Raw genomic sequence first — 26,341 nt, forward strand, 5'->3', positions numbered from 1 at the left:
GAGAGGATTCACCAGAGACAGACCAGGGAGCAGAACAGGCAGATCGATGAAGTACACTGCTGAGGGGAGCAGCGGGCGGGTCAGGAGAGGTCTGCCACACCACGTGGTCACCTTCGGGGCACGCGGGGCTTGAACTCATGCGGAAGTGGCTTTAGATTCTCAGTGCTCTGCTTTAACCTGCTGCACCACCCAGGAGGGCCCGCTTCCATTGTTTTTAACTGCAGCATAGGATTCTGTGGTTTGTAACACCACATTTCCATTGTTGCCCCTTTGTGGACAGACCCCCCCTACCTAGTGTGATGCTTATGGACCTGTGCCCCTGTATCATCCCTAGTTACAACATTTCATATATATAGAGATAGATAGATAGATATTCCGGTATCTATTTAAGATTTACTTATTTATGCATACAAGAGTTGGGGGACAGGCCAGAGTGCAGAGGGTAAGAAGATTCACCAGAGATAGTGGGAAACAGAAAAGGTGAGTTGACTGAACTACACTGCCGTGGGCAGCAAGGGACAGGTCAGGAGAGGTCTGCCATGCTGTGAGGGTCAGCTCCCTAGTGGGGGAACTCCTGCTGCAGTGGGAGTTCCTCCTCTTTGTGTCACCAGGGAGGGCCCAGGTATCTATTATTTTAAAGAATTGTTTTTGGTTGAACATTTATGGATTCCTAAGTCCAAATAGAGTAGCAAAAATGGTTAATATATTTATTTATATATATATATGTGGGTTTTTTCCCCAACTCATAACTTAACTTTCCTTCTGATAGATGAGTCAGATTGCCGAAGCTGGCTGGAGCAGCATGTGGTCCGTCAGTACTGGACATCAAGGTGCTCAAGGTTTCCTCATAGTTTACATTTGCATTCCAATTTAGCTGCTGTCTGGTAAGAAGCTAAATTTGTTATTTATTGTAATGATAGAAGCTCTGATTTTATTTTAATATATGGTTTTGATGTGTGATTTAATCAGGTACTTTTTAACAGTTGTAATTTGACCATTTGTAAATTTTTTAAATGAAGTTATTATTTAATTATGTCTTTTGTATCAAGGTGAATGGATTGGTATATATTTGGCCATTTATTTGATTTCTGTCTTCGAGCATTTATTACAAAAATAGTTGCAGTTTTCCACAAAACAAAAATACCCAGTTTTATCATTTGCCTAGATCAGCAATGAAGGTCACAGTTAGAATTGCCCTGAAGTGCTTCTCTGAGGTACTCTGGTGACATGTAGAAGTGAATGTGGAAGGCACTTAAAGCTCATGTTGTGCCAATTTGCTGTTGTTGCTAAATTGCATATATTCTCTTAAGAATTGCTGTTTTGCTTAATGGGAATCCTCTTTATTTACATCTATGTTTGCTGTCTAACAGGGACCAACATTTGTACAACAGTGACCCGTTATATGTGCCAGAGGACAGAGTAGTTGTTACTGAGACACAGGCTATTCGGGAAACCCTATGGTGAGACCTCTTAACCTAACTCATGCTTGAGAATTTACTGGTGAGAAGCAAATTTTGGTTTTGGTTTTTTGTTTTTTTTTTTTTTTTAAAGAGAAGTGTTCAGGGGGGTTTCACATGCAAACTAGGAAAAGACCACGAGGTCTATTTCCTGAACTCCTCGACAGTTCCTTCCTATTGGGCACCTAAACTTGGATTTGGGAACTTACAAAGCTCAGACTTCAGATTTGCATGGACATTGTGAGATTTTGGTATATATACCCTTTATTTTTTTCCTTTTAAATAGCTTGGTGCTACATGATTTAGATAAGTCCATCAGTTTTTAAATATGAATTCAAAGTAGATTCCTATGTAGACGTTATCCTTGAGAGGTGGACTGTGCCTTGCCTGAACCAGGAATCCAAGATCATAGATTCTGTTATCAAAATGAAAATGAGAAATGCAGTGTCGGTTAGCTGTTAGGACTCTGAGGCTCTGGCTCTCTGTCCTACAAAGCTTAATACTGATATTCATAAAGATGGCCTGTAGAGAAAATGCTTTGACAACACTGTTTTTAAACTTTTCTCTATGATACTGAAATATCTTGAGTCCTGAGGTCATCTGATACCTTCCATTTTCTTGTTATTTGACCTGTTTGCCCGCCCTCTGCAATTCTGAATGTTTTATTAAAAATTCCTAAGTATGGGCCCTCCCTGGTGGTGCAGTGGATTAAAGCACAGCACTGAGAAGCTAAGGCCACTTCAAAGTGAGTTCGATGCCCACCCCAGATGAGACCCACATAGCATGGCAGACCTCTCCTGACCCGCCTGCTGCTCCCCTCAGTGGTGTACTTTGTCATTCAGCCTGTTCTGCTCCCCACTCTGTCTCTGGTGAATTCTCTCACCACCCCTACACCTCTGGCCTGTACCCGAGTTCTGTATGCATAAGTAAATAAATCTTTAAAAAAAAAAATTCCTAAGAATTACTATAGTGAAATTTTTGTAGACTTAAAGTACACTCATCTTTTTTATTTTATTCCAGGTTACTTTCAGGAGTAAAAAAGCTCTTTATATTTCAGTTGATTGATGGGAAAGTAACAGTGAGAAACAATATTATAGTGACACACTTGACACATGTAAGTTATTAGTATTTATTGTAATTAGAATTAATAGGACTTATTTAAAGCATGGTGATAAAACTTTAGAACATTTGTAGTATTAAAACTTTTTAGCTTATAAAAGTAAAATTGAGTTGCATCACTCATGCTTAGAAAATTCTTTTAATATTATTTGTACGATTCAAACTTAGTTTTGACTTGTGTTTCCTGTTTTTTATTCCTTTCTTGTGTTAGAATAGTGGTGTGCTGTTTGGTTGGTTTATTTTGCCTATGAACACTTCCCTTGTATGCGTTTCTTTTAAGTATAAACTACAATCCTATATGCTATAGAAATCAGCGCTTACATTATTTCCTTTGAATATAAAGCTAAATACTTGTTTTATTACTGCCTTGTACTCAACATACTGTTTAAAACAGTTACAAAAGTATTTTACAGCAAGGGGCATCAAAGTCTCATGGCTTAAGAAAAGCCAACTTCCAGTAATTGCCTTTGTTTCTGTTACAGAACTGCTTGCGATCAGTGTTGGAACAGGTAGCCGCGTATGGCCAGGTTGTCTTCCAGCTCCAGGAGTTCATTGATGAAGTCATGGGGCACAGCTCTGAAAACATGTTACCTGGAAATGGTTCTATTCCTAAGAAGCCAACTGAAGCGCCCTTTAGAACATATCAGGCTTTCATGTGGGCCCTGTACAAATACTTCATTAGCTTCAAAGAGGAACTGACAGAAATTGAGAAGTCCATCATCATTAATGGTATTTACATCTTTTCCCTTTTACCCATAGACACCTAACTCATATTATGAATGTTGTTTATATTACTAAATGATTTTAAAAAATTATATGGCATTCATTGTGAATGCATTTGTAAATTACTTTAAATTTATATTTCAAACTTTCATGTCTCTAAAAACCCAAATAGTGCAGAATTTATAGTGAACATTCTTCCTCCTGTACCAGTTCTCTAGCCAAGTATTCAGGTCCCCTCCTCAAAGGAAACCGAGTCATCAGTTCCTATGCAGCCATCCAGAAATAGTCTAAACATAAGCAGGCAATGCATGACCTGTACACATACCTCGTCACCCGTCACAAACTCTTCATGTCGTTTTCTAATTTAAAGTGTGAAGATCATGCATACATGTATGTAAAGACCTTTCTCATTAATTTTTTTTTTAACTGTTTCGTTGTATGGCTATATCATAGACCAATCCACTTCAATGGACATTTTAGATTTCTCACTTTTTGCTATTGTCCAGAATTTTACATGTGTGCAGCAAGTTATCTGTAGCGTAAATTCTTAGGCATGGAATTGCTGGGTCAAGGGGAAAGTGGTAGGTTGTATTTAGTTGTATGTTTTGATGGACGCTTCATGCTGCACAGGTATATAGGTCAGTAAGTTTGTACTCTTGTCATCAGTATGAATGAATACCTGTCACCACACTCTTTTACTGTCAAACTTTGGAGTATAAAATGGAAATCCAGTATACTTTTTCTCCCTTGACTATTTTCAGTACTGTATAAAATAGTAGAAAGGTCCCATGTTCTTACCACTCATCCCCCATTGGTGATACCTTAGGTAATTATAGCATGTTACCAGAACGAGGGCATTGACATTGGCACAGTGTTGACTGCAGTTACTTGATGTGGGTTTCTCACCAATTTTGCAGATACTTGATTGGGGGGGGGTTGCAATTAGGGAGAATAGTCTTTGTATGTGATTCGGTGAAAATTTAGCACATGTATAAATACTTTCTTAGGACTGCCCCCATAGTCAGGATGCAGAATTGTGCTGTCTCCATAGAAGGTGACCATGCTGCTCCTTCATATTACCCCTCCCCTCACTAAAACCCTAGTCCATTGTAGTCTTCTGATTTACCCAGTGGAGTTTTAATTTGCATTGTTTATTGTGAGGTTGAATGTCTCTTTATGTTTAAGAGTCATGTGAAGTGTTAGTTCCTTTATTCATTCTTTTTCTGTTGAGTCATCTTTTTAAGGAAATTCATTCCCACTTATATATGATAGTAAAACTTACTACTCTCCAGTTTGCCATGTCTTTCCCTAAATGACTTACACCACATTTCAAATGCATATATTTTTCCTTGCTAATGAATTTGATTTATTGGTATTTGCAGACACTACAATAACTCTTGCAATAGTTGTGGACAAGTTGTCACCTCGATTGGCTCAGCTGAAGGTTCTAAACAAAGTATTTAGTACTGGAGTTGCAGAAGTTCCACCTGACACTCGAAATGTTGTCCGAGCATCTCACCTTCTCAACATACTGTACAAGGCCATTCTTGAATATGACAGTGTTGGAGAAGCCTCTGAGCAAACCGTATGTGGAACCCTTGTCTGGTCTAAAGTGCATGCTCTGCCAGTGGATAGCTCGTCACAGTCTATGTAAAAGTGATGCTTAAATCCCGTGTCAGGTGATCGGAGTTTTTAAATTAGCTTCCAAATTCCAGGTTATAGGAAACTAGCTTTTGTTAACTACTATTAGTCTCACTAGAAGCTGAGGCAAGTATAAAGCAAAATAAAACAAGATGTGGAGAACACCTAGCTCACTTATATAGGTATTCACACTAGCTATTTCTTAAATAAAAATATAAATCTATTATCGGATGTATCTAGAGTAGTCCAATTTATTGCAATGGAAAGTAGAATAGTAGTTTTTGGTGGAGGGGGTGGTTAGGGGAAAAGGGAAATGTTTAGTAGGTAAGAGATTTTGTTTTAGAGTATGAATATGTTTGAAGTCTGTTTCATGACTGTGAATATACTTAACATTGCTGAGCTGTATACTTAATAGTTAAGATAGTAAACTTTGTGTTCTATATCTTTTTCCTACAATTTAAAAAAATCCAGATATATGGACTACAGTCTAAAAAGTTGCAGGTTGTTGTATGTTTTAGTTGTGCTTCCTAACTTATCTTTGTTTTCTTACCATTTAGTACTGTAGTTCAGTATACTAGAAGTTACCCTTTTTGGAGTTGTGCGATTTTTCTTTCTACTGGAAACTAGGAGAATGAAATTATTTTCTCATTTTTAATGGATAGTGTGTTAATAGCACTGTTTAGAGGAGATAACTGTCCCAGTGTAGCCTGTCCAGGTTAGGCCTGTTGTGCCTGTGTAACCTTCATTCTCAGGAAGGTCCTAGTGTGGACCACGGACTGTAGGGTCTTTATTATTAGATGAGTTTCTCTTAAGGACTTTATACTATATTTTGGATTTTTAATTACTTTGTTGAAGTAAGAAAAAACAGAAATTTGATCACTTTTTTAAAGGCATTTCTGAAACATTTAGACCACTTTTCATCGAGCGTTGAGGGAGTTCTGAGAGGCCTCACGCTCTCCCCAGGTCTCCCTGCTGTTCTCTCTCTGGGTGGAAACGGTGCGGCCCTACCTGCAGATCGTGGACGAGTGGATCGTGCACGGACACCTGTGTGACAGCGCCAGGGAGTTCATTATCCAAAGGTGAAGGCTGGCAGCTAGCTTGGGCATGCTGGGTGCTGCTTACCTCTGCTCTCTTTCGTGGGGAGTGTGCATGTTCATTGGTGTCAGGTGATGCGTAGGGAGAGCTGCCATGGGACAGCTGTGTGCCACCATGGCAAGTCCTGTTGCTTTTTTATAGAATACACAAGTTGCTGACCAAAAAATACCTTTTTCTGAGTTTTGTGTCAGTTCACAACTTTTATCAGGAAATTATATTTTTGAATGAGAGTGTGTCTGTGACTGGCTAATAACAGTAAAAAGTGCACTGCCTCCCATAAAATTAATTTAGATGATACCAAATGGCTTTAACTACTTACATTATAAATTTTCAGTAAAAGATATGATGAAAAATTATAGAATATACCACTTAATGTCCTTATCTCAACAAATTAGCTACTTTTAAAAATATTTTCTTAGTATTTTAGTAAGACAATTAATAAGTCAATTCATTTATAATGATTCCCCTTCAGCTAACTTATTTTCTGAGCAGAGTTCATGTAAATAACAAGAACTGTTTGTACTCTGTTAACTTCTTGACTGTTTTAAGTTAGACACCTTCCTCAGTGTCAGTTATTCACAGCTCTCCACAGGGTAACATTAGCCCCTTAGGGCTCTAGAAAGGCAGCCTGTTTACACAGTGCTCATAAATGAACTGTCTTTTCTGTAGTTGACTCTCATGTCTGTCATTATGTCCCATTTCATTTATCTCACATGAGAATTTTTGTGAAAATGGGATTCTGACTCTTAGAGGGGAATGAGTATCCATCACTCTGCTGTTAAAAGCAGTCCTGTTAAGAATCTATTTGGTGCCCCAAAACAGATGACTGGATTAAAACATGTGGTACATATACACAATGGAATATTACTCAGCAACCAAAAAAGAGAAATACATGTCTTTTGCAGCAACTTGGGTGGAGCTAGAAAAGTTCATGCTTAGCGAGATAAGCCAGAAAGAGAAAGAAAAATACCGGATGGTTTCACTCATAGCAGGAGTATAATGGACCAGGCGAGAAAATAACAAGAATAATGAACAACCATATACCAGAGACATTTTGTGGGAGTGGAGTGGGGAATGGGATCAAAAAACGGGGGGGTGGAGAGGGAAGTGCACAGGATTATGGTGATGGCACACGGGTGACTTGGTGATGGAAAACCCGCGGGGACTACAATTGAGATTGGGGAAAAATGTAAAATAAGCTGTTATAAAAAAAAAAAGAATCTATTTGGAAATAAAGCTATAAAAAGGAGATTATTTTCACAGGAGATGGAGTAATGGGTAAGCTTTTCTATTCTACTTCTAAAGGACCAAGGATTTATCACTTACGTAATTCCAACTTAAGAAACTTTGTACTCAGTTGAATTTATGTCATTTGCAATATTTATCCACTTTCCAATGTTAAGCTAAAGTCTGACAATCCTCTGCCCCATTTTGCCTAAAGATGGCTTTGTTTTACAATAATTGGCTTTACTGTGTTTCAGAATACCTGGACAACCTGCTTAAGACAGAATTGTTGTTTTAAGTTAAAATTTAAACTTCTTTTGAATTTCTGTAGAAACAAAAATGTTCCAGTCAATCACAGAGACTTTTGGTATGCAACTTACACATTATACAGCGTATCGGAGAAAACAGAGAATGAAGAGAAAATGAGTGATAATGCAAGTGCGAGTTCAGGCAGTGACCAGTGCCTGCCCTCCAGCAGGCAGCACACGATGGTGTCCTTCCTCAAGCCCGTGCTGAAACAGATCATAATGGCGGGCAAGTCCATGCAGCTGCTGAAGAATCTGCAGTGTTCAGAGGGTACCACGGGCCGCCCCACAGCCAGAGGTAGCAGGCTTCCTCGTGTGTCTCCCCACTGCCCACCACTGCTCTCCCGTCATGCTGGCTTTGAGATAGTGGTTAGTCTGTAGCTTGAAAATTAACGAAACCTGTTATTTTCATGAAAGTTATTTAGCTGTGGGCAGAGTAGTAGATCATGCTGCTCTTGATTAAAGACAGATATTCTCACTGGAAACTTCACACTGTGCAGAAGGCAGTGGTAATAAGTTCCACATGTGTTTTCCTAGCTCCTTAAGCATAGTCCTGGCATTTCTCCATGCAGTGTGGTGATTTGCTTTTGAATCTATGGACTCTGACAACTAGGAATTTGTTAGTAAATTATTCAGATTTGATTATGTGTTTCATGAAAATCTTGATATTTCTCAGGTTTGGTACAATATACTTAAAGTTTTATCAACTGACTAAAAAAGCTTTAAAGGTATAGATGTGAACTTGTTTGTAATCACCTTACTATTAACATACAAATTATTTTGCTTACTTAACTGTCTAGCTTAAATAATATTCTTTTCTTTGTAGCTGAATAAAAAAAATGTAACATGCTTTCAGTGGCCACTGTCAGAAGTGTTGTTTCCTATTAAGTTGACTCAGTGTTCTCATAGTTCAATCCACCATGGTGGTAACTTTCTCAAGTATCCTATTAGGTTATTGCTGTGACCTGAAAAAGTTAGCTTATATTTTGGATAATTAATCATGAACTTTGTGATTGTTTAAGAGAGGAGGCAAAAATGTTTAGTTGTACTATAATATAAATAAACAGGTGTAGACCAAAGGAAATACACAGGCTATATTAAGATAAAATTACCTGATATTTCTTAACATTACTTACCAGAACATAATTCACATCACATATTTCTTTAATTCAGATGCAGACAGAAAAAGTTTGTATACCCTCTTTCTGGAATCCGTGCAGTCACGTCTTCGACACGGAGATGAATCCACTGCCCCAGGCTGTCCTGAGCAACAAGCAGCCAAAGAGAACCTAATCAAGATGCAGTCCATCGCTGAAAGGCATCTGGAACTGGATGACGTGCATGATCCTCTGTTGGCAATTAACTTTGCAAGGTGACACACGCCTGCAGGATTTTCAGTGATTGAAAGGGAAAAATCTGTGCAGTATTTAGTAACTTTGTTTCTGCCAGGTAGGGCTTTCCAGACTTAAAAAACAGAAATCTTTGCAGCCTGTCCTTCCTAGTGAATGGAATACAAGAAGATATGTGCTCACTTATTTAAAATTATAGTTGGGCCTCCCTATTTGTGCAAGCTCACAGACTGCCTCTTTCTTATCCCTTGTTCTGGACACTGGCACAGAAGCCGCTTGGGAAGCCTAGGTCAGGAGGTGCATCACACACCCCTTTAGCTAGACCTTCCCTCTGCATGAACGGAATCTTAGCCCTCAGGTATTTGGGGGGCACAAAGCCAGGTGAAATGAGTCAGTGCCCACACATTGTCCTGTTATCTGAGGGCTGGGAAAATCTACTCAGTGTTTTACCCTAAAAGGCATAGCAGCAACTCTGTGAATTACCAGTTCACTCAAACGCTATTTTGAGGAAAAGGATTGTCTGTAATTATTGGTAATTTAAGACTAAAGGTAAAAATTGGACTCTGGCATTTAAGAAAATTCTGTTGACAGCAGCTGTTAAAAAGACTTTTTTTTATATTAAAGGTTGTATTTGGAACAGAGTGATTTTCATGAGAAGTTTGCTGGTGGAGATATATGTGTGGACAGATCATCAGAGTCTGTGACGTGTCACACCTTTGAATTAACGCTGAGATCTTGCCTCTATCCGCATATTGACAAGCAGTATCTTGATTGCTGTGGAAACCTCATGCACACTCTAAAAAAAGATTACAGGTATAATGAGCCACCAGTGTCTTAACTGTGTTGTGAAATTTAGCTCTTGATTTCTGAGAATCTGTCCTTGCAAAGGAAATACAGAAAAAGCTTATTGCAGGAAACTGCCCATCAGGAAGTTTGCTTTAAGAGGGGAAAGTATGAAATTACTTAGTATAAGGGGTCACTAATTCTTTAAGTTGTGACATCTGAAAATTTGACATATTTATTTATACACTTTGTAGGGTTCATACTAATTATGCTTATACATAGATTTAAGTAATGTAAAATGATCTTCAAGTTTAAGATGCAGGATATGTAATGTGGTAGAAACTGTATTTTTCCAAAAGCATAGAAAAAAGGAGTGGGAGGAAATATCGTAAATATTAACAGCGGAAATTCACCATTCACAGAAGGACTTGAGTCAACTTTGTTACCCTTTTAAAAGACTGATTTTCTACAACATTATACATTTCTTCTGACTAACGTATAAAGTATAAATTAGTATAAAACATACTAGTTTTTTATGAAGTTTTTAACTGATGTTAGTTATTTCTAACTTTAGCAACTGCAGAGTATAAACCTGTCTCTCTATAATGGAGTATACAAAACCTAGTAGTGAACCAGAAACTTGTCTTAAGAGCTTATGCTCATTCTATCACTTCCTCTCCATTCAGGCTGGTTGAATACTTACAGGCCATGAGAAATTTTTTCTTAATGGAAGGTGGTGATACCATGTATGACTTCTACACATCAATTTTTGATAAAATTAGAGAAAAAGAAACCTGGCAAAATGCGTCTTTTCTTAATGTCCAGCTCCAAGAAGCAGTAGGACAACGTTATCCTGAAGACAGTCTACGGTAAGCTATAGGAGCACCTTTTACTTAAATACTACAAAATAATAACACGTCCTAAAACCCTTCTTTCTGAATGTTCGTATATATGTTAACCTTATTTAATCCTCACACTAGTCCTATGCATTTTCCTAATGCTATTTTACATACTGAAAACTGAGGCGGGGTGGGTGAGTGACAAGCACACTGAGTAAGGAGAGGCGATGAAGTGGAGCCACCCAGCCTGTCAGATTTTGGTGGCCTCCTTCGCGCCCTGCTGGCCCTGGTTATGACACCTCCTGCCTTAGCCCTTGCTTCCTCTGAGGTGATCTTGGGCAGTATCTGAGGGAAAGAGAGCATAACCCTCAGAGCCTCACAGACCCTTGCCTCCATTGCTTACTGCTGGTCAAACCAACCACAGACCAGCCCAGGTGTAGGGGTGGGAAATAAGTTCACACTTACTCAGCGGAACTGGGCATCCCCTACCGTGCACCTGACCAGCCCTCTCCTGCAGTCAGCTGCTGAGCTGTGCGAATTGGTAAGTTTGTAGAGCAGACTTATTTTCTGTTCTGTTCAGTGAACCTTTTTCCTGTCCCATTGCCTGTGGCCTCCCTTTCTCAGCCCTTGGCCCTTACAAGGGAAAGGCAGGGGAGGTACTAAGTGGTAGATAACATTGCTTACACGTGGCATCATCTTCCTCACAAGGACACTGGTTGCTCGCTGGCTTTCCACATAGCAGTAGGTGAAATAACTCCCTGAGTGTCATTTGTGGAGAAATACCTAGCTCTCGCCCTTTTTTTGACTGAGCTGGTTTTGTTGGTGGTGCTGCATTGTATAAGTTCTTTATATATTCTGGAAATTAACCCCTGGTCTGACCTGTGATACTCAGATACCTTCTCCCGGTGGGCAGGTTACCTTTTGTTTTGTTCCCCTACATTGGAGTTGTGTCCCAAGTACATCGCTGCGGTTGGTGTCCAAGAGTGCATGGCCTGTGTTTTTTTTTTTTTTTATGTGCTTTATGATCTCAAGTCTTACATCCAAGTCTTTCATCCATATTGAATTTTTTGATGTATGGAGTAAAGATCTAATTTCAGTTTTTTGCATGTGGCTGATAAAACTTTCCAATATTTGAGAGGTTTTGCTTTTCGCATTGTATGGTTATGGCTCCTTTGTCTGGTTTCAGGATTTTACTCAGTTGATTTCCATTTCTGTCTCTTCCCTTGAGTGCTTAATAGCACATTATCATAAATAACTTGTTTCGTTGAAACGTAAATCACAGTTCTGAAGTATTAAGAGTAGCACCAAGCACACTGAGCACTTCAAGCATCCTTGCGATTGATTATTCTTTCTTGTACTTTCAAGTCCTCAAAATCCTCTATTTCAAGGTCACTTGGAATAATTCTCCACTACCACTAGCCTGACTGAGAATTTGAGTCATTGTTTTTTTTTTATTTCTACTTTTAGGAATGTCTTTGTTTTCATTTTCCTTGATTCTATTTTATTTTTAATTATGTAGAACAGCTGTTATGTTTCCTAAGTTAAAATTATTGGTTCAGAAGTACTTTCAGGGAGACCTGGTTTCTACTCCTTCTCATTTTTCGCATTGCTTATAAGTAACTTTTTTATAGATTTTGGTTTATCCTACTATTCAAAAACATACATATACGTATTCCTTTTCTTCCTCATATGTTACACAAAAGGTAGTATGCAGTGTACACCTGGGACCTGGTTTATTTTTCTTACATAAATATTACGGCAGCCCTCCCTGGTGGCGCAACGGTTCAAGCGCAGCACTGCGGCACTGGCCAGGACCGCTTCAGTGCCAGTTGGATCCCCGCCCCACATGGCACGGCAGACCTCTCCTGTCTCGCCCACTGCTCCCCTCAGCAGTGCATTTCGTCATTCTGCCTGTTGTGCTCCCCACTCTGACTCTGGTGAAGCCTCTGACCGCCCCTGCACCCCTGGCCTATACCCCATTATGGCCCGTATCCACTCCACTTGCAGGCCAGTGAGTCTGTTCTCGCTCCTCTACAGCTGACTTTCTGCCTTGCACATTCAACCAGCTGTCCTGTTGGTGGGCCTTTGGGTTTCAGTCCTCTTGCTGTGTGTGTTTGTGATGACTGCTCTTGTACATCTCTCTTCCCACTTTGCCAGTATCACTGACGAGTGTCTTCCGCGAGTGGCACTGCTGTGTGATTCTACCCTAGAGTGGAATGTATGTGTGGTTCTGCCAGCTGCACCCACTTCCTCTTGTAAAGGCTGTGCCTTTTCTAACTCCCACCAGCACTGTACAGAGGAGCTTCCACACAGCCTCACCAGCAGATGTCAAACTTTTGGGGTGTCATAAATCTGATGGTGAGAAATGGCATCTCAGTGTAGTTTGATTTATATTTCTCTAATTATGAGTGAATTCATATGAGGTTAGTCATCTTTCCATACATGAACTTTGCCATCAATTTGCCTAGCTCCTCCAAAACTGAACAAAAATCTTGAACCTGTTTGTGTGGAGATTGCACTGCACTCATAGATTAGCTCAGGATAGAGGAGCCTCCCTGCAGTACCCACGGACATGGTCATTTCTGTTTCTCCAAGAGCCATGTTCTTCCTCCCCACGAGCCTTCCAGGTCCTGCCCTCTCCTGTCGTGTGCTTCCCTTTACGTTGCCTGGCATGGTCTGTACTGCACAGTTCCACATAGACAGCAGGGTGCAGGCTGGCTTCTGCTCGGTGACCAGACAGTAACTGCGTGCTTGGTCTGGGCTGGGAGCCCCTGCAATAGGTGAGGGATCAGTTTTCTGTTTCCTGCCTGGCATGCCTCCTGACAGTTAAGCTAGTCAGCAAATACATAAGAAGCACTCATGTACTGATCAGTGCCTGAGACATGAAATGAGTCGATAAGTCATAAACCCTGAGCCACTCTTTATATTCCTGTTCTCCTCATTGCCTGCATCTGCATTACCCTTTAGCCTACCCTGGTCACATCCAGCATCGTGACTTTGTGCCTCTGTAACCTGAGCAAGTGACATAACTTCTCAGTCACCTGACAGGACTGTGAAGACCAGACAAGAACACGAGGCCACACAGTGCCCATGCAGGGCCATGAATGTACCCTGATTGGGTGCTCTGTCTGTTGGTGGTCACATTCAAACCAGCATCCTTAAGGAGTGGATAGAGCAGCGTCCAGGCTGTGCGCGTGCCCCACACACCCTTGCTCCCCTCCGCCTGCAGCACGGCTGCGTCAGCCGGTGTCAGTGAAGCATCTGGCTGCTGCAGTTACATCTTTATCTCTGACCTCGTTGTCTTCCTAATTAATACAATGATTATTAAGTACATCTTCTTTTTTTAACCAAAACCCACTACTTAAAACTTTGTCCTTATTTCTAAAATCAAATTTTTATTCTGGAATATATGCTTGGAAATACACCTTTATTGGAGTTGTTGCATTCTTTTTATGGAATACAGTGCCTCTTTTGAAATATGCTAATAATGCTAATGGCTTAAAGATTTTTATGTAAGCACTTTCACAAACTAAAACTGAAATTTCTTTTTCTAGTCTGTCTATATCTTTTGAGAATGTTGACACAGGTAAGAAGAAACTCCCTGTACATATCTTGGATGGCCTGACCCTGAGCTACAAGGTATGTGCCGATACTCTTTGTAAGAACATTATTTTTTATTAAAATTAAAACATGCAAATAATAGGTTACACTTTTTATTTAAGCACACAAGAACTGAGGCACAGGCCAGAGGAGCAGGGGGTGAGAGGATTCACCAGAGACAGTGGGGAACTGAACAGGCAGATTGACTGAAACACACTACTGAGGGGGGCAGTAGGCAGGACAGGAGAAGTCTGCTACATCATGGGTTCACCAGAGATCGAACTTGCGCTGAATGGCGGTAGATAGCTTCATAGTATTGCGCCTTAACCCCTTGCGCCACCAGGTAGGGCCCAACAGGTTACTTTCTATTCTAATTTCCTATTTTTGTTTTCATAGGTCCCATGGCCTGTGGACATTGTTATAAGTTCAGAATGTCAAAAAATTTATAATCAAGTATTCCTTCTCTTATTGCAAATAAAATGGGCGAAATATAGTCTGGATGTTTTGCTGTTTGGTGGTAAGATGTATTTTCAACAGATAAATTATAATTTAGTTTTAGTCTTGAAAAAAGGAAGCATGCTATCCTTGGTCTTGTTTTATGGATATACAGAGAACTTGTGTTTAGAGCAACAGGTTTACAGACCTCAGCATTAGCTTCCCTAAATGAAACATCCATAAGTTGTACTAGTCTAAAATAACCTGGTTAGGGATATAGCCAGAGTAAAAACCCTTATTAGATTATTCAGAAGTTTTTAATGGCAAGTCAGTAGACTTTGATTTACATTTTAATGGCAGTGATAGTCCAGTGATGTGGGGAGCTTTTCTGGGTCCCTCCAGCAGTGCCCTGGGTAGTATAGCCCTGAGCAGTAGTGCTGGGCTTGAGTAGATGTTCTTCCCCCAATGCTGCTTTTCAATCTTTTTACAGAACTAGCTAGTACTGCTGCAAAGCCACAACATAAAGAAGGACTTGTATGTGAGCAAGACATAACCGCTCAGTTTGGGCCACAGAAGGAACCAGTGGGGCAGCAGATTCACCGTATGTTCCTCTTAAGAGTGAAGCTCATGCACTTTGTGAACAGCTTGCACAACTACATCATGACCAGGGTTTGTGTCTTTGTCTGCTCAGCTTTGTCCCCTGGTATACAGTTCACTATTCATAGTTGTGATACATTTATAAATTCAAAGGCATCCATAAAATGCTTCTAGGCTATAAGTGTGAAAATAGCACACTTTAAACATCATGTGGCAGTGGGAAATGTTCTGTAAAGTGCCCGTATGCCTCGAGCCTGCGGAGCCTCCAGCAGCCCCTGGGAGGGCGGTCCCGGAGCCCTCTGTGGGAATTGCCTTCGGTTCTTGTCATACAGCCCCTTAGATTTCATCAGAAACGAACTTTCCCCAGGAAACGCCTTCAGTTTTCAGCAACAGCTAAAATCTGTCAGGTTGGTGTGGTGCGTAAGGAGGAAGATGCAGCCAGATTACTTCAGATCTATATTATCTGTATTATTATTATACATATTATTATTATATAATATTATTACAGGTTATATGCCACGGATACTAAGTCCTTTTTTTCTGAGAAACAAGAAGTGTCTCATTTCAAAGTAAATGAAACTGCTTTGCCTGTAATCTTAAAAGTGATTTTACAACATGTATGGAGCTGGAAAAGATCATGCTTAGTGAAATAAGCCAGAAAGAAAAGGAAAAATACCGGATGGTTTCTCTCATAGCAGGAATATAACGGAACAGGCGAGAAAATAATGATAATGATGAGCAGCCATGTACCAGAGACAATTTGTGGGGTTGGAGTGGGGAATGGGATCAGAAACAGCAGGGGGAGGGAAATGCACTGGACCATGATGATGGCACATGGGTAATTTGGTGATGGGAAACCCACAGGGATTGCCACTGAGATGGAAAAATGCACAAAAATATATAAAAATAAACTATTATAAAAATTTTTTTAAAGTGATTTTAGAGAAATACTCAAAGAAAAGTTCATGTAGTTGAATAGTAGCAGTATTATTAGAGTTTAGTACTCATTTGGGGTTTAAAATCATTCCTGAGAAACCTCATTGTAGTCATTTTGTATGTTACGTTCTGACACCATCTTGTTTGAATGATGTGTAGCCTTTGGAGCCCGGGATCCACACGTGGTGGCCAGGCAGAGCTCAGTGGCTGCACTGGCGGCCTTCAGAAGGCTGGCCAGATCCCTGAGTTGTTGAGAGTAAATTGTAAAAGTCTAGGTATTTGCTTCATTTGTTTTTGTTTTCTAGTTAAATACATCTATGCTGCTTTTAAAGAAAAACCAATATATGAATAGTGGAACTTAACAAAAGTATATATGTTCATTATAATTATCTAGTATAACACAGATCATTATAATAGCTAATGCATCTATATTATAATATAAATTTATATTTGACAGGTTTATCTGATAATTTTTTTGAGAATCACTATGTTTTCTGTAGGTTTGATATACTTGCCCCTCCCTGCAAGGAACAGTCTATTAGTAAGTAGGCTAAAAATCCAGCCTCCAAAGGATAATAACTTCATAAATCTTACAGATATAATTAATAAAGGAGGAATTTGTGAGGAGTAGAAGAGGCTGATAAAAATTTTGTGCTTGGAACACAAGTCCTCAAAGATTACTGGTTATAAACTTTCTTTCTCTTCCAAGATTCTTCACAGTACCGGGCTAGAGTTTCAGCATCAAGTTGAGGAAGCCAAAGATTTAGATCAGTTGATTAAAATTCACTACAGATACTTGTCAACCATTCATGACCGATGTCTACTGAGAGAAAAGGTATGTGGGCAGTTACCTGCATAGTTGGCCACTGAAGCAGGAAGTGAAATCGGCAAAGGAGGTTGTCCTTCTGGAATATAATACTTACTGTGCTTCTGTTCTACATAACAGTCTTTAAGGAAGGACCAGGCCAAATAAGCTTGCAGATTTGTGCCTTACTACCAGAAATTATTTCTGTGTGAGACAAGAACTATGTCATGACAGCTTGTACACACTGCATTGCACTCAGATCTGCTTTTGTGGAATAACTGTGTTTTGGTCAAGAAGTGTGTCAAGCCTAGCCTGGCTGTGTAGAATTAAATCATCTCACAGTCTTTGGGATTACGTCCCTGCTTCACAGGGAGTTTAGGTGGCGCCACAGGAAGTGACAGCTTGCTCGTGTGCAGGCTGGATCTCTAGCACATAGCCATGTGGCCTGATGGTCAGTGTGCTCTGTTTGGAACATCAAGCTCTTCCTTACACATGGAAGGCAGACGTTGCTCTAATGAGCTTCTGAGTGACTCATTTAACTTAAGTAGAAGTTTTGGTGTCAGAGCCGAATATAGTTTGAGAGCCTGTGTTGTGTCCTTCGCTTTGATCTCCAGGTCAGCTTTGTGAAAGAAGCCATCATGAAGGTGTTGAACTTGGCACTCATGTTTGCGGAAGGTTGGCAGGCGGGTCTGGGAGCTTGGCGGTAAGCGTGTGGCCTGTGCAGCCTCCGTTGTGACCATCTCAGCTCCCCCTTTAACTAGCTTGATTCTGGGAGGTGGTTTCTCCATCTAGGTAACATGTCATCTATCACTCGGATTTAGGGAAGAATTAGTTCCTTTAAACTTAGCAGCACCAAGTGTGCGATTCTCTTATGAGCAGTAAAGGACTAAGAAAAACCATACGTTTTTAAATTAGGACCAGCAAATATTCTTGATCATATTCCTATTTTGTTGTATAGGTCTTGTTAAATTTTTATTATGGACACCTATGAACAGACACACAAGTGGAGAGAAAGGTAGAACAAGCCCAGACCTCACCTCAGTAGTTACTGACATACACCTGTTCCCCTTTGTGTTCCTCACCCACCTCCGGTCATACTTGCTGAATTATTTTAAAGCAGATTTTTAACGTGCTGGATTATCGGCCACAATTGTATGTTAGAAGAGCTATCAAAGATGCTCTTGTGTGTTGACTGTACAGTCTGTCACTCACCCCTGTAGCATAGATGGGACAGGGCCCTAAAGACACAGGGCAGGGAGGGCCCAGGAACTTACTCTTCTTCCCAGAGTACCACCCTACTGTTACTTTGACTGGGCAGCTCATACTTTGTCCACGTCTTGTTTATAAAATTAATTGATGCTACTTTCCTGAAATAAATGTGCAAGTCTGGCCACTGGGTTATTGGGATCATAGCTTGTGCTTAGTCTGTCTCCATAAAGGGGAGTATTCAGTATAGTGCTAATCTCAAACCTTACACTGTGGCTTTGTCACAACCACTGAATCAGAAACCAAGATAGTAGGTAAAACTCATAATTGCAGGGCTGAAACTTGCTTTATTATTGTTGACTCCCAGTTTGAGAAGCACATTTTTTTCTTCCCATGTCACTGTGGAGTGGAGGAAAAAATAGTAACACTGTTGCTTACGCTTTGCCAAAATTGAACTGTTTCCGCTTTCCTTAGATAGGGAGTTATAAGAAAAAGGCAGGGAGTGAGGAGGGCTGAAGCATATCAACCTTCAAATTGTGTGGAAATTAAATTGACCCTGATTAAAACTTAAAAGTGCAAAATAGCAGAAGCAATATGGAATTTGAATACTGACTGGTTATTTGTCATTAAGTAATTTTAAGTAATGATATTATGGCTGTGTTTTAAAAGAAGACTTTCTCTTTAATGTGCACACACTGAAATATTTAAGACCAAAATGCTGTGGGTGTCTCAGATTTGCTTTGAAATAGTGTGGTGGGGCTGAAGTATTAAGCTGCTTGAGGTGGTAACAGCTGTACTTCTCTGTATGTTTGATATTTCATGTGGCAGAGTTTTTAATTTTTAAATTTAGAGTATTATATCTTTACTGTGTTCCTTATTTCAAAAAGACATGTTTGTGAAAAATAAAAAGAACTGTGCAGTGCAAAAGGGAATATTCCAGTCCTCCTGACTTCAGAGCTAGCTACTACCATCCTGAATCAGCAGTTTTATATCTTCATGAACCTCTTCAGATACTTGGAAAGTTTTCATTTTAAAATAGGACAGGATGTTTTATAATCTTTAGACTTAGGATTCTAAAATATTAAAGAACCTTTGAAATTACTCCAAAGATGCTTTGTAGTCTACCTGTTAACCCCTTATGCAGGTACTTAAAATTTACCTTCTTGCTCAGAAGAAAATGGCAAAGCTAGCAGGCAAATTACAGGCCTGAGGCATAGACTGGGGGAAGCAAGGGGCGTCAGAGCAGAGAAGGAAGGCACACCAAGGGCTGTGGTGACGGTTCTTGGGTCATGTGGGGTGGGAGAGTCATGGGGATACACCAAGGGAGAAATCAAGGACTGTACAACAATGAACAATATAAGGGGGAAATTTTAATTTAAATTAAATTAATTTACCTTCCTTCTAGAATGGAATCTATAGAGAAAATGGAGTCTGATTTTAAAAACTGCCATATGTTTCTTGTAACCATTTTGAACAAAGCTGTCTGCCGAGGATCCTTTCCCCATTGTGAGTACTATTTTATTTTTTTCTTGAAGCTCAGTTTATGTGTTACTCTCTTGATACCGGTCTGCTGAATAATGAGAATTTTCCACCATTTTCAAACCTGGAAATTCCCTCAGCAGTTGTCCATGCTTTGTTTTGTCACAGTGGGGGGAATAAATATCACATGTGAAGCAGGAGATGAAAGATCTTGCTTTCTAGCTGGTGTATCATTTGTTATACTGGTAGTTATCTAAAATGCATTAAAATACACAGCAGAATACATTTCACATGTTACTAGTATGTATAGTCTTTGTAATTATTCCTTTTTTTAAAAAAAATAGGGCTATTTTTTCCTTTTTTTTTTTAAGCAATTTTAAAACTCCCAAGGCTGCCTCTTATCACAGGGAAATGCAGCTCTAACAGCTCAGAACACTGTGTGTGAATCAGGCAGAGATCCATGGGTGAGTCATAGGGAGAAGAGAACTAAGAACAAAGTAGTATCTGTTTGTGTACGTTTTTTTGAAAAGTATACAGGGTTAATACGTTAATAAACTACTTTTGCATATTCAGATTGTGGCTATACTCTTAAAGTTGCTGAGCATCCTCCTAAATACTGGGTAGAATTGTGTTGGGGGAAACATCGCTGCATTTGCCTGTTTCTGCATGGGGTGATTGTCATGCCAGGAGGAGCCCTTTGGTGGGTACAGCATGGTGTTTCGTTAGGAATGGCCTCCACACTTCACGACAGGGCCAGGTGTGCTCTCTTACAGATGTGCCTAGTTTTGTTTTCAGAATCAAAAGGTCTGAAATAGAAATCAGTTAGACTTATTTTTTTTTTTAAGATTTATTTATTTGTGCATACAGAACTGGGGTACAGGCCAGAGGCTCAGCGGCGCCTCGACAGAGTGGGGAGCAGAACAGGCAGATCTATGAAGTACACTGCTGAGGGGAGCAGCGGGCGGGTCAGGAGAGGTCTGCTGTGTCATGTGATCTCCTCCGGGGCAGGCAGGTGGGAATCAAACTCATGCGGAAGTGGCTTAAGCTTCTCAGTGCTGTGCTTTAACCTGCTGTGCCACCAGGGAGGGCCCCAGTTAGACTTTTTTTATTTTTGTTCAATAGACATAGATTGTCTTTATTATACAATAAAATAATAAATATTTAAACTTGTTTTTTTAATCTTTTATTCTTACCACAGTGGAATCTCTAGCACTATCCCTCATGGCTGGCATGGAACAAAGTTAAAGATCTTCAGCGCAGTAAATATCACAGACCTAATCTCCATCTTTACCACATGCAGAATCTTTAGTTTGGTTCATTTAAAACTTATCTACTATCGACACAGATGGGTTGTTAGGTGTCTTCTCCGGAGAATTGGAGAATGTATAGTTGATGTATATTGTATCAATAATGCGAATATACAGAGACTGTTTCCAATTATGTTTCCTACTGTAAGCTATAGATTTATGGTATTTACGCCTTTAAATGTGAATATATCATTTTTAAAAAAACATAATTTAATATTAAAAATAATTTAAAACTTTTTAATTTCTTTTGTTCGCCTTTTGCTTGGTCACAGAGTTTTTATAGAGAGTTTTAGATGCCATCTTCCCTGAAGATTGTCTTAGTTTTGGCTATCGGGAGAAAAGTGTATTTTTTATATGCCGGGTTAGCTCCAAAATGGAAGGTAGCTTCTACCAATATCAAATGTAAAAGCCAACAACTTCACGTAAGACCAACTGTTGGTACATACTATTATTTGGCACTTTGAGCAATTTTTGTGAGCTGTCAGTTGCATTTAAATAAAACGATGCTTACTACATTTTACACATTTCCTTTGTATATTTCCTGGTATATCTCTAGCATATCTTCAGCACTACATTTACCAATTTTAGACATAACCACTGAATTCCAAACAGTCGCAGAGCTGAACACCCTTAGTCATCTTACAGCACCAGCATGTCCTGCATGCAGGTGGCCCAGCCAGGGACCGCTCCCACCTAGGAGCCAGCCCAGACAGGCTTTCACACTAAAGCCAGGAGAAACAACTGAGGAGGCTTTCAAACCCCCGGGGATGAACTGCTACTTCCTGATCACAAGAAAATACTGTGGTCTAATCTAACAACTGTGAAATTCATGATCTCTCTTGTGGTCTGGCTCTAGAAGTTGGAATCCTATAGAAATCAACGGCTGTGTCTATCCCCAGAAAGCAGTCATGAAGCTGAGAACAGTGGTAGCCTGAGTTCTCTCGGTGAAGCTCTTTGCACTTGGCAAACAGCATCATGCGAACCTGCCTCTGTTTCTGAAGAGAGAGCACCACCAAGAGCCTAATCTCCACACACTGCCTTAGGGTTGATCCTTTTTACTCTGCTTTTTAACCAGCCTACCAACCTCGTCTCCTCCTTGGAGACTTGTGTTTGTAACAAGGCCTGAGTTAAGAGGAACTTTGAGCAGAGCCAGCTAACCTGGAGGAAGGGACTACCCACCCGGCCCATCTCCCCTCTGCAGGTGTGGAAGGGGAACGTAACTGAAAACCACTTGTGAAGATCACAGCTCAGGGCACAATCTCACCAGAAGACTAAATCAGTATTAGAGTCTTCCCACCCCACGCTCCGCCACCACATCAATTGGGCTTTCAGAACTGAAAGAAGTGCAAGTTGAGACCTCACTGCACAAGTCAGAAGGGAGCCCAACCGCGATAGGGGACAAACAAGGACACCAGGGAGGTGTTCGTCTTGGCTACTGCAAATGGCAAACACAGTCTCTTAACCCGTATCCTGAGAAACAGCATCACACAAAAAGCCAATTTATCTCAGTTCCTTTTACCCAGCACAACATTTCCAACTCTTACCAAAAAATTAACATAGCACGCTAAAAGACAAAATAGTAACAAAAACGGCAAACAACAGGACCAGAAACATTGGAATTCCTAGACAGGCTGTAGAACAACTATGAGCAATGTACTTAAGGCATTCATGGAAAAAAGATGACCTTCCAAATTCTTCATGAATCTCCCATTATTTTCTTTAGGAATTTTATGTTTATTTTCTTTATTTACATTAAGTTTTTATCCTGTTATAAAATGTGTAAAACAAAATTGAGAATTTTTCCTTGACAAGTGAACAGGAAACACCCCCTCACGTGGGAGATACTTAAAATGTTACTTCCATCATAAAAATGGAGAAGGCATGCCTCACATGAGAAGGGGGAGGATTGGGGTTGGTGTGCCCAAGACCAAGCAGTAAGCCCACGTGACCAGAACAGAATAGGGGCATGTTAGGAGTCAGTGCTGGAGAAGTGGGTATGTCACCTGAGGGATTGAACGTTGGAGTTCAGAAGGGAACTCGAGGACTCCCTGTGTTGGGAAGCCGGCACCACCGGTAAGGCTAACACTGTTAGTTGGCACAGTCATGCTCCCAGTGGGGGAAGACCCTCCACACGTTACGTGGGCATGGATGGTTTTATGAGGAACTATTAACCCTGGGTTGATGGTTTAAAGTGACACGATTGGCCTGAGTTAACGTCTTTGAAAATCGAAATAAAAAAAGACAGTTTCTGATGGGAAGTAATCTGAGTTTGCTGATTTGACAATAAGAACTGGTTTTGTCTATTACATTAAATATAGACATTTACCATAAATTATACACATAGCTATGTGTAGCTTTGAAATTTTAATGAAGACTAAAAGTATTTGTGATAAACCAATAGAGAATTACATCCTTTAAAGGTTTCAAGAGGTGAAGAATAAATAAATAGATACAAACTTGAAAATATGTGAAGGGATACAGAATTCTAAAAACTTTATCTAGGAGACAGCATGTTTGAAGACCACTGAGTCAGAGCATGGGCTCAACTCATGTAACAGGGTCCAGGACACATTTCCATGAAGAAAATAGAAGCTCATTCTCTCTCCTGTTACAGTGCAGAGGTCGGAGGCAGGCGAGAGGCTCTGCGCCTGACGGTGTTCAGGACAGATCCCTTTGAGTCCTGCCGTGGGCCTATGGAGTTCCGGTGTTTGCCTGATCAAAGCTGGCTGGCAGACTGTCCACCGTCCAGGAGGGAGGAAGAGAGGACAGGCAACTTTCTTTGGTAGTCAACTATTTGCCAGGAGGCTGAGAATTTCATTAAGGCGCCTTAAATACTAGCCTCTTCTAATACTGACTTAATTTACCTATGCTTACTATCAGAGATCCAACTGAGACTTGTTCCAAATTCTCTCAGAAAATGCTCAGTTACTTCCACTTAGTCTATAAAGGAGACTAGAACTTTGCTCCTATAGTTAACAGGAAAAAACAAAATAAAAACTTTCAGAAACCTTAAGCCAAGTTCCAAAGAAATAAGGCCCTCCCAAAGGCAAAGGACTGTGCTCTCTCTGACCTTGGCAGGGCAGTGGATGAAGGTGGATTTGGCAACAGACCTTGTCTGCCACAGATGAAGACTAGAAGGACAAGAAGAAAGCAGCTGAGCCTTTGACAAGCAGAGAAGGAGGCAAGCTGAATTGGAATGTGAAAGCTGCTAAAATTTATATGAATATGCAAACACCTCAGCTAACCATAGCCATCTTGAAGGACAAAAAAAATATTAGAGGACTTGTGTTACCTAATTTCAAGACTTTCTACAAAGCTTTAGTAATCAAGATTAGCATAGTACCGGACAAAGGATAGACAAATAGATTCATGAAACAGAATAGAATCCAGAAATAGGCTACAACGTCTATTGATTTTTTTTTTAACTACGTAATGTGAAAACCTTAAATGAAGAAAGGAAAGTTTTTAAATGGTGCTGAAACAACTGGATGATTCCAACCATATAATACTATGGGAAAGGTAAAACTGGAAGACTGGAAAAAGTTCACAGGTTAGGGGGGGGAGGTGAAGGTGGAGTGCAGGATTTTAGGGCACTGACACTACCTTGTAAAATACAATAATGGTGGATACATGTCATAAGCGTTTGCTCAGGCCCCAGAGTACAACACTAAGAGTAAACCCTAGTGTAAGCTATGCACTTGGGCTGATACTGTGCCAGTGTGGGTTTACTGGTTATAGTAAATGTGTCCTCTGGTGGAGGATGTTGGCAGGGGAGAAGATTTGTGTCTGTGTGGGTACAGGATGTACATGGAAAATCTCTACTATACCTTCTGCTCCATTTTGCTTTTTGTTTGTTAACTTCACTTTTATGTAGAAGAATTGGGTATAGGCCAGAAGTGCAGAGGGTGGGAGCAGAATAGGCAGATTAACGAAGTACACTGCTGAGGGGAGCAGTGGGTGAGACAGGAGAGGTCTGCCATGCCATGTGAGTCACCTCTGAGGCCAGGGATCAAACTCGTGCTGAAGCGGTTGTGATTTAGCTTCCTAGTGCTGTGTGCTGTAACCTTTTGCGCCACCAGGGAGGGCCGTATACCATAACTTTTAAAAGTAAATACTTCCTTTTATTTATATACCATCACATACCTATCAGAATGACAAGGCATAACTAAACTCAACAGTAAGTGGTAGCATACATGTAGAGCTACTGGAAGTAGCTTTGTACATTGCTGGTGGGGATACAAAAATGGTATAACCACTTTGGGAAAGAGTTTCAGGTTTTTATACCAATTAATTATATACTTATGTGTAAAGATCAATCAACATAATTAACAAAAATTGGTTAAGGGTACTATCACAAGGAAAATTGGGAAATGTTTAGAAAAAAATAACTAAAACTTAAGGGATTCAGAGAATACATTCTTCAGTGGGAAAAGTATCACTGTAAGTGCCTACCTTAACAAAGAGCTCAAATTAGTAACTTAACTTTATACTAAAAAGTAAGAGCAACCAAGTTCAAAGCCAGCAAAGGGAAGAAATAATGAAGGTTGAAGCCAACATAAAGTACAGAATACTAAACTAAACAGAATCAACAAAACCATAGTGGATTCTTTCAGAAGATCAACAAAATTGATGTGCAAATTTCAGTGAGAATGGAGAGAGATACAAATAACTAAAATGAAATGAAGTCAGGAACATTATGACCTTACAGATATGAAAAAGATTTTTAAAAAATACTATAATTATATGACAACAAACTAGATAATCTAGACAAAACGGACAAACTCCTAGAACAATGCAAACTACAAATACTGACTCAGAAGAACTTGGGGGCCTTCCTGGTGGCGCAAGGGTTAAAGACAGCGCTATCAAGCAATCCCAGCCACTGCAGCCTAGTTCCATCCCAACCTAGGTGCCACAGCAGACATCTCCTGCCCCAGCATGCTACACTCCTCAGCACTGGATTTCAGTGGATCTGCCTGTTCTGCCTACCTCTGGGGAACCCTCTTACTCTCACCCTGCACCTCTGGCCTGTAACCCAGTTCTTGTATACATAAATAAAGAATTAACATCAGGCCTTCCCTGGTGGCACAGCAGGTTAAAGCACAGCACTAAGAAGCTAAAGCCACTTCCGCATGAGTTCGATTCCCGCCTGCCCCGGAGGTGACCCACATGGCGCAGCAGACCTCTCCTGACCCGCCTGCTGCTCCCCTCAGCAGTGTACTTCGTTGATCTGCCTATTCTGCTCCCCACTCTAGTGAAGCCTCTCGCCACCCCTGAGCCTCTGGCCTGTACCCCAGTTCTGTATGCACAAATAAATCTTAAAAAAAAAAATTAACATCAATCCCTTTCAAATGCTTCCCGAAGATGGAAAAAAATACTCTCTAATTCATTCTGTAAAGTCAGACTTAACTTTAATACAGAATCACCAAATTGAAAGAAAA

The 26,341-nt window shown here is 40.3% G+C and overlaps 1 protein-coding gene across 1 annotated transcript in view; it reads left to right on the forward strand.

Moving 5' to 3' along the window:
* TUBGCP5 (tubulin, gamma complex associated protein 5) overlaps positions 1–21,405 on the forward strand; it is a 27,708-nt gene extending 6,303 nt beyond the window's left edge. Inside the window, exons 7-23 of the mRNA XM_004693057.2 lie at positions 770–884; positions 1,371–1,460; positions 2,478–2,571; positions 3,059–3,305; positions 4,682–4,884; positions 5,904–6,019; positions 7,591–7,862; positions 8,738–8,936; positions 9,538–9,726; positions 10,383–10,565; positions 14,090–14,174; positions 14,532–14,652; positions 15,061–15,239; positions 16,813–16,938; positions 17,523–17,611; positions 19,520–19,620; positions 20,792–21,405. Of these exons, the coding sequence (XP_004693114.1) occupies positions 770–884; positions 1,371–1,460; positions 2,478–2,571; positions 3,059–3,305; positions 4,682–4,884; positions 5,904–6,019; positions 7,591–7,862; positions 8,738–8,936; positions 9,538–9,726; positions 10,383–10,565; positions 14,090–14,174; positions 14,532–14,652; positions 15,061–15,239; positions 16,813–16,938; positions 17,523–17,611; positions 19,520–19,620; positions 20,792–20,838 (2,456 nt within the window). The 3' untranslated portion in view covers positions 20,839–21,405. The remainder of the gene's footprint in view (positions 1–769; positions 885–1,370; positions 1,461–2,477; positions 2,572–3,058; positions 3,306–4,681; positions 4,885–5,903; positions 6,020–7,590; positions 7,863–8,737; positions 8,937–9,537; positions 9,727–10,382; positions 10,566–14,089; positions 14,175–14,531; positions 14,653–15,060; positions 15,240–16,812; positions 16,939–17,522; positions 17,612–19,519; positions 19,621–20,791) is intronic.
* Positions 21,406–26,341: the final 4,936 nt, after the last annotated feature.

This window comes from Condylura cristata, unplaced genomic scaffold, assembly GCF_000260355.1.
Source record: "Condylura cristata isolate star-nosed mole 26May11 unplaced genomic scaffold, ConCri1.0 scaffold00035, whole genome shotgun sequence".
Taxonomy (NCBI): Eukaryota; Metazoa; Chordata; class Mammalia; order Eulipotyphla; family Talpidae; genus Condylura; species Condylura cristata.